The sequence below is a fragment of the Alligator mississippiensis genome, chromosome 4 (assembly GCF_030867095.1).
Source record: "Alligator mississippiensis isolate rAllMis1 chromosome 4, rAllMis1, whole genome shotgun sequence".
Lineage (NCBI taxonomy): Eukaryota > Metazoa > Chordata > Crocodylia > Alligatoridae > Alligator > Alligator mississippiensis.
This window is the reverse complement of record NC_081827.1, coordinates 211,283,214-211,296,312: the sequence shown is the minus strand read 5'-3', so window position 1 is coordinate 211,296,312 and position 13,099 is coordinate 211,283,214. Positions and strand designations below refer to the sequence as shown.

The 13,099-nt window shown below is 38.7% G+C and overlaps 1 protein-coding gene across 3 annotated transcripts in view; it reads left to right on the top strand.

Annotated features, from left to right (window-relative positions):
* RAPGEF4 (Rap guanine nucleotide exchange factor 4) overlaps positions 1-12,895 on the top strand; it is a 308,065-nt gene extending 295,170 nt beyond the window's left edge. For all 3 annotated transcript variants that reach the window (XM_019480320.2, XM_019480321.2, XM_006265237.4), the window contains 2 exons: positions 8,249-8,303; positions 11,615-12,895. In XM_019480320.2, the coding sequence (XP_019335865.1) occupies positions 8,249-8,303; positions 11,615-11,742 (183 nt within the window). In that variant the 3' untranslated portion in view covers positions 11,743-12,895. The remainder of the gene's footprint in view (positions 1-8,248; positions 8,304-11,614) is intronic.
* The last annotated feature ends 204 nt before the right edge of the window (positions 12,896-13,099 follow it).

Sequence of the window (13,099 nt, the reverse complement as noted above, 5' to 3'; positions counted from 1 at the left end):
ACTGGCTGGAGGGCCACACCCAGAGAGTGGTGGTGGATGGGTCATTTTCAACCTGGAGGGAACCTGGGCAGTGGCATCCCCCAGGGCTCGGTCCTCGGACCCGCGCTGTTCAACATCTTCATCAGTGACTTGGACGAGGGGGTAAAAAGCACCCTGTTCAAATTTGCTGACGACACTAAGATGTGGGGGGATGTGGGCACGCTAGAAGGGAGGAATAGGCTGCAATTGGACCTAGGCAGGTTACAGAGGTGGGCGGATGAGAACAGGATGGGTTTCAACACTGACAAATGCCAGGTGCTGCACCTGGGGAGGAAGAACCAGCAGCAAACCTACAGGCTGGGGAACTCCCTTCTTGTCAGTGCAGAGGCAGAAAAGGATCTTGGAATCATTATTGATGCCAAAATGAACATGGGCCAACAGTGTGGGGACGCGGTCAGGAAGGCCAACCGTACCTTGTCATGCATCCACAGATTCATCTCAAGCAGGTCCAAGGAGGTGATCCTCCCCCTCTACGTGGCACTGGTCAGGCCGCAGTTGGAGTACTGCATCCAGTTCTGGGCGCCACACTTCAGGAGGGATGTTGACAGCGTTGAGAGGGTCCAGAGGAGGGTCACCCACATGATCAGGGGGCAGCAGGGCAGGCCCTACAAGGAGAGGCTAAGGGACCTGAACCTGTTCAGCCTCCACAAGAGAAGGCTGAGGGGGGATCTAGTGGCCTGTTGCAAACTAGTCAGAGGGGACCAACAAGCATTGGGAGAGTCCCTGTTCCCCCAAGCACTACCAGGAGTGACTAGAAATAACAGTCACAAGCTGGCAGAGGGTAGATTCAGACTAAACATCAGGAGGCGCTACTTCACTGTCAGGGCAGCTAGGATCTGGAACCAAATTCCAAGCAAAGTGGTGCTGGCTCCTGCCCTGGGGGTCTTTAAGAGGAGGCTAGACGAACACCTTGCTGGGGTCATTTAACCCCAGTACTTTTTCCTGCCATGGCAGGGGGTCGGACTTGTTGATCTGCTCAGGTCCCTTCTGACCCTACAAACTATGAAATTATGAAACTATGAAATCCATAGCTTACAGCAGAAATTTTTGTTACTAGTCTTATTACTAACAATATAGCCTTGTACTTCACACTATTGAGTTGAATCCTTTTTCTAATGCTGTAGCTCTCAAGGTCATTAATTTCTTCCTGTATGATATGCTGATCTTTCTCTATATTGATAATGATTCAGAACTTTGTGTTTCAGCATATTTCATTAATATACTCCTAGTTTTTGTGCCACATTCATTAATGAAATTATTAAATCAAACTACCTCTTGAAAAACTCTACTAGTAACTCCTTCCAGCCTGGAAGCTCCCCTTTCAAAACAATTTTTTGTGGTCTTTCCCTTCATTTCCTTACCTTACAGTTCTTGTGCTACTCCCCATTTTCTCTAGCTGAAATAATACTGGATTCCTTTTTCCACTCAGACTTGCCTTCTGTGGGACCTGCCCAACTGTTACTTGAGTGTCTTTATTTTCTGAAGTCCAATGTCTTTATTCTGCGTCTCTACTCCCTTCCTTTCGTTAGGATTGTGAGCTCTATTTTATCATGGTCGCTGTCATCCAAGTTGCTTTCTACCTTCACATTCTGAACCAATTCTTCCCTGTTAATGAGAAAAGTTATCTCTGACATAGTCCAAGAACTTGATGTACTTGCCTGTGCACTGCAGTGTTACCCTCCCAGCAGATGTCATGGTAATTAAACTCTCTGTGGCAGGGCACCTTTGGTGCCTGCCACTTTAAGAGGCTTAAGCAGGCTGTGCAGCAGTGGGCAGGTGTGATGCAGCCTAACAAGGCTATCGCATGACCATGGGAGGGCTCCTGGATTGGAAGATGGGGCTGAGCAGCCTCAATAGAAACGCAGGCCGTCAGAGCTGAGGTGGCAGTTGCTGCAGGGAACTGGAGGAATAATGTCATCAGCCAGAGCTGCTGCTCCCTGAACACCTGGTGGTGAAGGGTAGGAACTATGGGGATGGAGAAGGTTCCTGGTCCTGGTGAATGACCTAAAACTACACCCTGCTATGACTGGACAGTGTGGTGGGTCTGTCACACCAGTGTTTCCCTAGTAAAAGGTGAGTATGGGGCACCATATAGTCTCAGCCCCCACAACCTGGTGGGTTACCCCATAGAGGGGAGAAGTGAAGGGTGCAGGCATGTCATCAGGCCTGAGACCCACAGGGCATAAGGCTGAGAGCCCCAGTGAGGGGGTGGAGTAGTGGGCCCAGTGAGAGGGCATGTGAGAAGGCTGCTTAGAGTAAGGTCCACATGTGTGGGCCTGAAGGACTATGTGTAGGCCAGCCTTAGAGATTGAGTGAGCTGGGATTGGAGGTGCTCAAGGCGGACCCATATGTGAGAGGGCAAGTGGCTCAATAACCTGGCCAGAGAAACCCTTGACTGGTCAATGCCTGGGCCAGGACGAGAATGGGTGAAGGGTCAGAGCCCCCACCACAAGGGACACCCAGAGCCAGGGGGGGCTGGGGTTCTGACTGGCCTAGAGGCGAAGCCAAGGGCTGTGTGGCCAAAGGTCCCCAAGGGGGCCACTGCCAAGAGGGAGAAGGGTTCAGGGAGCTTGGCAGCCCAGAATTATGCCTTTGGCATCAGGCAGTAAATGGACAGTCTCCCACCTTGCTAACATCTATTAGATACATCCAATGCGTGGTAGGCAAGGCAGGTGGGCCAACCAGTGATCAGACCATTCACGAGATGGCCCCTTGTCACATTCCCCCATGAAGACCAAGTTCTATGATTTCAAAACTTTGTTTGTTTAAAGAAAAGACTCATCCACCTCTTTACCTGGTTTGGTGGCCTATACCAGACACTCAGCATAACATCAGTGTTGCTGTTCTGCCCTCTGACCATGACGCAGAGGTTTTTCAACAAGCCTACCTCCGTTCATGCTCCATCTCAGAAGTGCACGTCTCTCCTTTACAGAGGACAACACCACCTCCTTTTCCCTTTCTTGTCTTTCCTGATCATATTATACCCATCCAGAACAGTATTCCAGTCATGTAAACTATTCCAACAAGTCTCCATTCTTTCAATTGCATCTTAATTCCATAATCAATACTGGTATCAATTCAGAGTAACACCTTGACACTATTCTACTATTTTTTTTAGAAGCGCAAACCAGGACTCTGGGTTTTCATTTCTATCTTTATGTTCCACTGCCTGATGTACTAATTCTAGCAGATATAGTGACATTTAATGTTTTCTTGTGAGGCAGATATTGATCTGTCTAGAATTTCTTCATCCTTTAGAAAACAGTTTCTTTAGATCCATCCTGATTATGAGAATTTAAGCATATGGTTCTTAAATAAAAATCTCTTGGTAATTCTTACTGTAATTTGAAAGGAGGTGTGTTCCTCTGCCTCCAGCATAACTGCTGTGGTGTAACTGAGAATTGTATTTGGCCCATTGTCTGCATTCTCACCAAAGCATTTCACTCCAAACATCTGATGTGCTACTGACAACTACATTCTTGTAACTGGCAGCCAAAAGTGGAAGTATAGCTTAGTGGCATCCCTTCAACTGACACAGCTTTTTTTTAAATCTCTTTCATGTTTTCTGATGTTTCAATTATATCTTTAAACCTCTGATATTTTTTTAAACTTGTGAGACCTTTCATACTTTTTCTTCAAATATGAGTGTTTGAATTATATTCTGTAATCCCATTGCATGAAGCTCAGGCAGTGGCCTTCACAAATGAGGGAACAATTAATATTTTTGTCACTAATTAGATGATGAAATAAGTAGCATACCAGTGCAATACCATTACTATTATAAGTGTTCTGGTGCTGTCCTCGCTGCCAAAAAATGTGTGGTTTGTGGGTGATAAGTAAAGCATGTGAGTCTCCCTCTAAGAATCCTAGTGGAGACAATGTATGGGCAGTGTTTCTTTTACCATGGTGTAACTAGGAAGGAATATTGTACTGACCCTACCTAGCTACATTGTGGTAGAAGATACTCATGCCTTGTCTCTACTAAGATTTTTGCAGTGAGATAGGGAATGCGTGTTAGTCATGCTTGCTTAAAAGACCCATATTTTGGGGACTGAGCCAAAAGCATTTGAGGGAAACTAGGATTTTTAAACTTGGAAGGTCTTTGAAGTACAGGTTTGACAGATTTAGAATATATGTATTAGAAACTGGTAAAGGAATTGTGAAGGGAAATGTAGTAGACAGCAAGCACACTTTTTGTGTACAATATGCATTTGTCTTTTACTTCAATAAACAGGCATTTGCGGTCTGAAGTAAAGGAGATCCCAGCAGCTGTAGTTGTAATAATCTATATGAGCCAACTACTCCAGGGCCACCTGTCTCTTACAAAGCTTCTGTACTTATGCATTTCTGTATAATTTAAATTTTGGGGGAAGAAAAGGTTGGCCTTTTTTAGGACTGTGCTTCTCTGGGGTTGATCTCTATACATACATGCTATATTTCTGTCCCCAAGCGAAACACATCTTTTTATTTATTTCTGTTCCTCAAACTTTTTTTCCTTCCCCATTTATTAAAAAAAATTAGTTACTGCTCTGTCCTCACATCCTCTTTGTCCAGCTGTCATTAGAAAATCATGTCTTCATGAGGAAAAGAATAGATACATTTTATTTGGACCTTATACCAATATAATTTCTGACAGCATTATGACAGAGATCAGTTTACCTTGATTTTGCATGTGTCCCAGAAGAGGCACCTGTAGAAGGAATACAAGTGAAAAAGTAGCTCTGAAATCCATGACCCTTGTTGGCAGCCCTAGACAGCACCATCAAGCCATGATGCTGGTCACTGATTCTTCTTTTTACTGAGCCTCTTCACCCTTGAGGTGTGAAATGAGGATTAGAGAATTTGTGCATATTGGTTTTCAGGTTTTGTGGGTATGAACAAAAGGGAATTCACATTCTGATCTTTATGCAAAAAAAGGGCAAACATTCTTTCATTTTTGGAACATAAGGATTATGCAAAAAGTGTGCAACTAAAGCCCCTGGTAGTTTTCTATGGCATATATGAATATTTATAACATTTAAAAGCCTAGGCTAGGAATGGATTAGCAGATAATATGCTGGCTTGCTGCCACTATTCTAGACTGCATAAAACTTGAAAGGATATTGTTGTGTATATATCATATGGTGATAGTAGCAATTGCTGGTGTATTGTGTTGTTGATTCTGTTTCAGATGGATCCATATTTAGGTTTGTTTGGCTTTTCAATAATGGCTTGTCTTAGCACAAAGAGTAGACAGAGGCTGATTTTTTGAAATTATCAACCTGAGGCAATCCTGGTTTGAAAATTTTAAGGTGCAAGCAATTACACTTCTATTTTAACTTTCTGTCATTGGCGCAGCCTTCATCTGCATGTAGCAAAACTCCAGTATTCATGGATCAAAAGAAGAGAATTTCGTTTATTTTGCAAAACAGAGATAAAATAAGTATGTACTTTTCTTTATGAGTTAATTATGCATCCATCTCTCACCTTTCAAAGACAGACCTTTCTTACATGGGGAGAGGACATGAAAAGTTGCACACAAATGGAGCTGTTTATAGGATGTATAATATACAACCTGGAGTACTCCTGAATCTTCCCATTTTGTTGAAGCAATAAAGTCTACTGAGAGAAATACTTTTGTTCATCCACAGTTTTAATTTATTCCAAACAAATCTGTATTTTCTGACTCTTGATCTTGTATCACAGCCAGTATCCTTCTGAATAAACAGGGTTGGATGAAACTTTCTCCAGTCAATAACACCCCTTAAAATAAAATGGAATCTTTCAGCTGCAAAAAATGCAGTGTGAGGCAAGCTCAACAGGAGGCTAAATGAATACATTATCTCTTCCATTTTCCTTATCTTAGATAGCTCAGAAAGTGAGAAAGTTAGAATTTTGGAAATCCTTAGAACTAGTATCATTCATCAATCAGAACTGTTGCATACAATAAGTTTATCCTGAAAGTTACTCTAAGTTACAGAACATTGCCAAAGTAAGGAAAATACCAAGTAGAACAGCTTCAAAGATATTTTTTCTCTCATCTCTCAAAATTAGATGCAAAAGTAATTGAATTGTGGAGAATTCTGGATGTAATTCTAAATCAAAAGCTAATGTAAGGGATTACCCTCTACCAAACACTTATGAAAAGGGAGGTTTCAGACACTAAAGGTTTACAAGCATAAATAAATAAGCCTGCATATTTTCAACAAACATCCCATTTACAGGGCACAATGTGCAATACCATACATCATTTTGAAAGATAGTTCCTTAAGAAGACCCTTTCTTAAAACCAGTAATTCTGGAAACTGCAGCAACTCATTGATCAGTTGGCCTTGGTCAAAACTAACTCTATTGGAAGTAGTTATTGTAGTAGAACACTTCTGGAAAGAGTATGATTCAAAATAGCAACACTACTAGTAAGTGCATGCCATTTCAATGGACTTACAAAGCATGGTTGTTTTCAGCAAATGCTTGATATTTTTTACAGTTTGATTGAGTTAGACTTGTGTTGAGTTAGACTAGCTAGACAGGCTGCTGTGGGCTCTTGTCCAAATCAGCACTTAACCTTGGGCTTATCTTTAAGCTGTATGCTTTAAGCAATCTTAGAGTAGTCCTGTTGAAGGCAATAGGACTCTAATTAAATATTGCATATTACATTTTTATGTAGGTAACAATTTATCATAGCAATCAACAATCATGCCAGATTTGTATGGTTTATAAAATACATTAAAATGTCTGAGAGCATTCAATTTCGGCACAAGAAATAACAATTACAAGCATGTTCTGTATTAGCACTCACCATTTTCCTTTGATCTGTAAACCACACTGAGGTATTAGGATATTTGTAATAATGTGGTTTCATATAAAAACCTAATTTGTAAATGGTTTTGAGGAGCATATAGATTAATACTTACTGCTTATTAGTTGGAAATGTGCTAAGACACAATATAGGTTTATAGCTTTCTTATGAACCTTATAAACGGTTTGAGGTATATATGAAACAGCCTGTTGAGAATATATTTGGAAAATGTTAAAATATGTCAATATTAAAGAGTGGGTTAGATCATGTGGGAACAGGGTCTTTGGCACTTTCCCCATTCCCTCACTGACTTAATCTTTAGAAACGAAAATTAAAACAGAAGCTTACTTGTATAATGCCTAAATCCGATTCAGCTTCTAGAAAAATTCAGATTTACTTCTGAAGTTTATCAGTATCAATTTACTTCACAGCTTCTAATGAAATTAATAGTAGGCTAATGCATTACCTATCAAGTGCTAATTGAGGTAGCAAGTGGCTAGGGGTTATATAACTGTATCTATATTTTATTGCTTTCTAGTTTATTTGGCTTCAATCCTACGAAAAGCTACTATAAAATGGCTCCTTCTAATTAATCAAATATGCTCCCCATATGTATTGACTTAATTTAGTGAATAAAATATTTTTGCTATTTAACTTGTTCCTACCACTGTGCAAATACAGATAAGACAATGTTGGAATGATCAGTTCCAATCACAGATTAAATTATATACAAGAGTGCAGACCAAGGGAGTTATACAGTTGCCACTGTGAGCATAAATTGATTTTAAACAACAAGTTGGATCCAAGGTGAACTTGCAGATTTCAGCTACTAAGTTAAAAAATATGGTGACATTCTGTACTTACTGAAGTCAATTGCAAATTCATGCTGTCTTCAACTGGATAAGATTTCACTTGTCAACTTTTAAATTATAAACTGAGTACAGTTCATGAGGAAATCAATAAACACAGAACCCCACAATACTATTTTTATAGTCACTTTTTACCAGAGCTGCATTTTAAACTTAAACCCATAATAAAATTTGAGAGCTCTTTAAGTGCTAAGTAATTTAATGGAACACGTGTTCTAGAAATGTCCTTGCTATTAGGAACTAGTGACCTTAAAATTAAATTTGAAGAAATATTAATGGGCAAAGGATTTGGGGTAATATCTTTTTAAAGGTGGGAAAATGGGAACAAAGTTAAATTACCCCTGTATTCATGTTAGGGCCCATTAGAATGAGTCAAACCTGATATTATGGAATCTGTATTAAATTTCTAAATCTTTAAAATTACTTGAATTTGTTTATTAGTTTGTGCCTCCAGACAGATGGACAACTAAATGCACAGACCAAATGATGTTGAAATACAATGATTGTTTTCTGTTTGCAGCATAAATCAAGAAGCATGTTTAAAATATATTTTCTTTTTCAGCGCATGATTGCCAATACTATCAGGACAGTGAAATTCTGCCGAAGCCAATCTTTCAGTAAGCATGTTACAATATGTGCAATGTTGGCACCCTCGTGTTTAATTAGAATATTAAAATTCAGCTTTTTGTGGATGACACAGACATTCTGGGTTATGCATTTTAAGGCTATTTTTTAGTATTTTCATTGTACCTTCTTTGAGGTCATATAACATGAGAGATGAATGATTGCAGAGACTGGCTAAATTGGGCCAGTTTAGAAGCATTTGAATCTCTCCACATTCCCTTATAGTATTAACTTTCCTACATAGCTCACCACACAGGCCTCACAAAACCCTTCCATATTCCTCCTCTCAGAGCTCAGTAGAAATAATATAAAAAAGAACACTTAGAATAAGTGAGGGGTTCATCTTATTTTCAGTATTTTCAGCTGATTCAGATCCTATCTCCAGAATCTCATGTTGATAGCGCTTTTTCTATTTTCCAGACAGCATCCATGTTTTTGTTATGAGATTCCTATTTTAATTTTGGTTGATTAAGCACCTATAGATCTTTATGTTAAAGTGACTCAGAAATTAGTGGAGTTTGTTAACCTAAATTTTGACACACGCTTATTACTGGTATATATAAATCCAGCTAGCACAATTTACATATGCGCTACATCCATAAACCTCTGAGTATATATAACGATTAGCTTTTTCAGAAATATTCTCTGAGAGGAGACTGAAAAGTTTAAGTACTTACCATATATGTCTTGAAATTATTTTGCTGGGAAACAGCAGATGCTGCGTTCAGAAATTGGGAATCTATAAATGATAATACAGTAATAATTTCATAAACCCTGTGGGAATATGTGCGATGCGAATATACCATATTTACTGAATAGAAGATAACCCTGATTATAAGATGAACCCCCTGATAATTAGATTTTATATATGGAAAATTTATAAATTTGTTATATTTTTCCAGGTACAGAATCTAATTATTAGAGGTTTGCCTTAAGTTTTTTCCCTTTTCCACTGCTACACCAGGAAAATTAAATCTGGGAGGTCATGTAGCCCCTTTCTTTTTGCCCCACCAACTTCCTCCCCTTGCAGTCCCTTTCTCCCACTCTATTGGCAGACCTTGCTTTCCCTGAGCACATGGGACTGAGAAACAACTTCGAAAACACTGATCGTGGAAAAAGAACATGCCTGTAGTAATTTATACATAGTACCCATAGACTTAGTTCATCCAGAATTGATGCATTTAACCGTTTTTGAAACTGCAGCAAGTTTTAGCACAGGTACTCCATAAACACACTTTTAAGCAGCACTTTTGTACTTACTTATATAGTATAAACTATTTGTGATATTAGTTCAAAGCCAAAAGGCTATAGTTTATTGGGCTGGGCCCCTGCAGAGTCAACAGCATTTAAAGCCGCAGGGACTCCACAGTTCAGGACTACTTAATATGTGTGTGTACTCCAGATATCCTCCCACAAAGGATCCATGTGCTAAATAGTTCCCCACTCATAACTGGAATTAGATGTTCCTGTCATGAGTCTTGGGATCCTCCAAAAATGTATATGCAGATGAAGCACAGGGCAACCGGTCGAGCTCCACCTCATGGAGGGTGAAGCCATGCTAATAATCACATGCACCACACTGAGAGAGAGGGAGACAGCGGGATTCTGGCGAATTGTTTGGGCCATGTTTGGTAATATTTGACAGGCATTTAAGGCTGGTGAAGAAACAACAATCATTGTAAATAGGAAAGAAGGTGCAGCTCAGCTGTGAGAGTGAAAAGGAAGTAGAATAGTAAGAGGTATAATGGCTCATCATGATTTGAGAAAGCTTTGGCACTGAGGGGGACTGAGTGCAAAGGGCAGTACCATATTCAGATGGGCTGCAGTAACCTACCTTTGTGATGGTTCCCATTGTCATGTTTAGTCCAGATCTGGGGAGTACCTGAAGCCCCAGACTGATATGTCTGGGAAGGAGGATACTTGGCTGATGGTAGACCCACACACAACTTTGACAATCGAGCTCTTCTCTGTCAAAATTGGGACTTGATTATTGGGTGTTGCCCAATAGAATTCAGAACTGATTTGGCCCTTGAAATTAAATTAAAATAAAAATATTTGGTCCATGTGGGTGATGTGTTTTGTAATTATGCTCAGTGTTGGTTGCATTTAATCAGCTTCATTAGTGGTTTCCATTGCTGAGCATATGCTGCTTTTGGCAGCATTTAAATGATAGACAATGTATTTAATGAGGTTTCTTGGTTTGCAAATATAAGATGAGGGGCTTTTTCCCCACGCTGACCGGGGGAAAAAGCCTCATCTTGTATTTGAGTAAATATGGTACACACCTTTTTGTAGTCATTTAGTATATGTAGATGCCTTGCATTTTCAAATCAAAATAGCTAACATGATTTTAAATGATCTTTAATTACAGTTAACAGTTTTACCATAGTGTTATTCAGTCGTAGTGTAATCAAAACTCCCTCTAAATTACAAATGGGCTGGATTTTTAAGTGCCTATGGTAGTGGTATTTTCCAAAGCACCTTGTGGCTAGTCCTGCAGTTGGCTTAAGTTGGCATTAGACATCAAAATCCAAAATATAGATCTTCAGTATGAAGGGACCTAAAATTTGTGGGCATTTCTGATATTTAAATTTCATAGGGGCCAAAATTTTTGCTTCTGAGCATGCCCACAAATGTCTCGGCTGAACAGCTGAATCCATAGTTCATGCCCAAGCCTCATTAGAATTCACAAAATAGTTATTTCTCTTCCTACCTTTTCTGTAGGGCCTGATCCAGTAGTCATTCACAGAGCATACCCAGTGGATCAGGGTCTACACAAAAGATGGCTGGAAGTGATAGTGTCTATAGTACTTAACTGGCATAGGGGAGACCCCTACTCCAGTCCTAACTCCAGTGACTATTTAACATTAAATTCTTAAGCTTCATTCATTACAAATATTAACTAATGAATTAGAGACTGGAGTCTTTTGTTTCACTAAAGGAAGTCTAAATCAATTTTATGGTTATGAGTCAGTGAGAGCTTTGTTGGCTCAAAAGCAGATATTAAAGTATTATAGCTATATAATTTATAACTATTGACTGTTAACATAATATATAAAACTTCACACAAGAGCCATCAATTGTAGACAAGGACATTTGAAAGCAAAGTTAATTTTGGGGGAAAGTGACAAGGAAGAACATGAAATATTCAAGGGAGGTTAAATCAAATGGATAAAAGTAGTGTAACAGATTTCTGCACTGGTATCGAGTTTTCTTATGATGGATTTGTGGGGAGAGAGATATATTCTGCTCAGTCATTTGTTTGACCAAGTTTATCAGCTCTACACCATTTCTCTTCCATCAGATCCTGACGCAGCTCTAACTAATAAGAACCATCAGGACGTACGGAGTTATGTACGGCAATTAAATGTGATTGACAACCAGAGAACTTTATCACAGATGTCTCACCGACTAGAACCACGTCGAGCATAAGCATTTAAGGAGATGACAAGAAATTATGGGGCTTTTTTTCCAGCTAAGGTCATGTAAGAACCTCACTTGTTCTGCTACTACACTGCCACTATAAAAATAAGTAAAAACATATTATACAATCTTAGGCAACGCACAATGTACCAGCCATGACAGAAATATGGCTGATGAAAAATTTATACAATGTAGCTATAAAGGTGCCCACATTGTGTACGGTTAATTTATTTAGAGTGCACTAAAATTCTTTCACATGGTGAGAATAAAAGTGAGATGTAAAATTGTATAGTTTGGGAAATGTTCACAAAAGAAAAAACTATGAATTAAGGAAATTAGGGAATTTCTTTTCTCTAACTAAAAATGCAATATTTTTGGATTTATTACCTAGTTTGGGGCCAAACTCTGCCATCAATTTTGCATGTTACCATTATTTTCAGTAGAAAATGCATGTAAGCAACTGATGGAAGAATTTGGGCTAGGAGAGGTTGAATGGTATATTTTCATGGTTTGATATTCAGAGAACTGTTGAAAAAATGTTTTTGTTTAAAACCCAAAAGCTATTAATAAGAATTTCAAGTTTTAACCACATTTGCCTATGACTGAAAAGCACTGTGGCCATTTAAGAAACTTATCAAGACTAATATGTAATATTCCAAAAGATAAATAGATTAATATTTGTTCATGTTAATTTTTTTCATTACCAGAATTTTTTTCATTATCAGGATTTTTACAAGTTCCATTATGAGTTAATATGGTTCTTCAAACCAATAGCATAAAAGTAGCAAAGAACTGGTTCAAAAAGAGCACAATATGTACAAACATAATTCAAGATAATATTTTCCTGGACATTTAAACCTTAAACATCAGTTACAGTTTATTGTGGCTGATTAAAACATATTTTCTGGACTTAAACATTTGCAAATATCGTAATTTTCAGCAATTATTTTTCACTTTCAAGTAGACTGTATATAAATGTTAATTCATCATCTTCTAGAATATTTATGTAATAGTTATCGTGCCAAAATAATTATGTTTTATTTAATTTAGCATGTAATTGAAGTACAGTTTTTTTGTCTTTATACTTAGTCTGCATTGTGTGATGTATGTATCATGTAAATAACAAGTTGTATCTTAATTAAATGTAATCTGGAAAAAGTAATTTAACTGTCCTTAGCATCTATTACGTGTACTTCAGTCTCCATTCCTGCCTAAATACAGATGTTCTCACATGGCTGATATAGTAAAATTGAATTGTTGAACTGTAGTGATGGGCTTCCACTTCTATGCAAAATTGGTAAATTCAGTCCTTTTTGAAACCCATTAAGCCCATCACTGGTTGAGAGATTGAACAGCTTACTAGCTG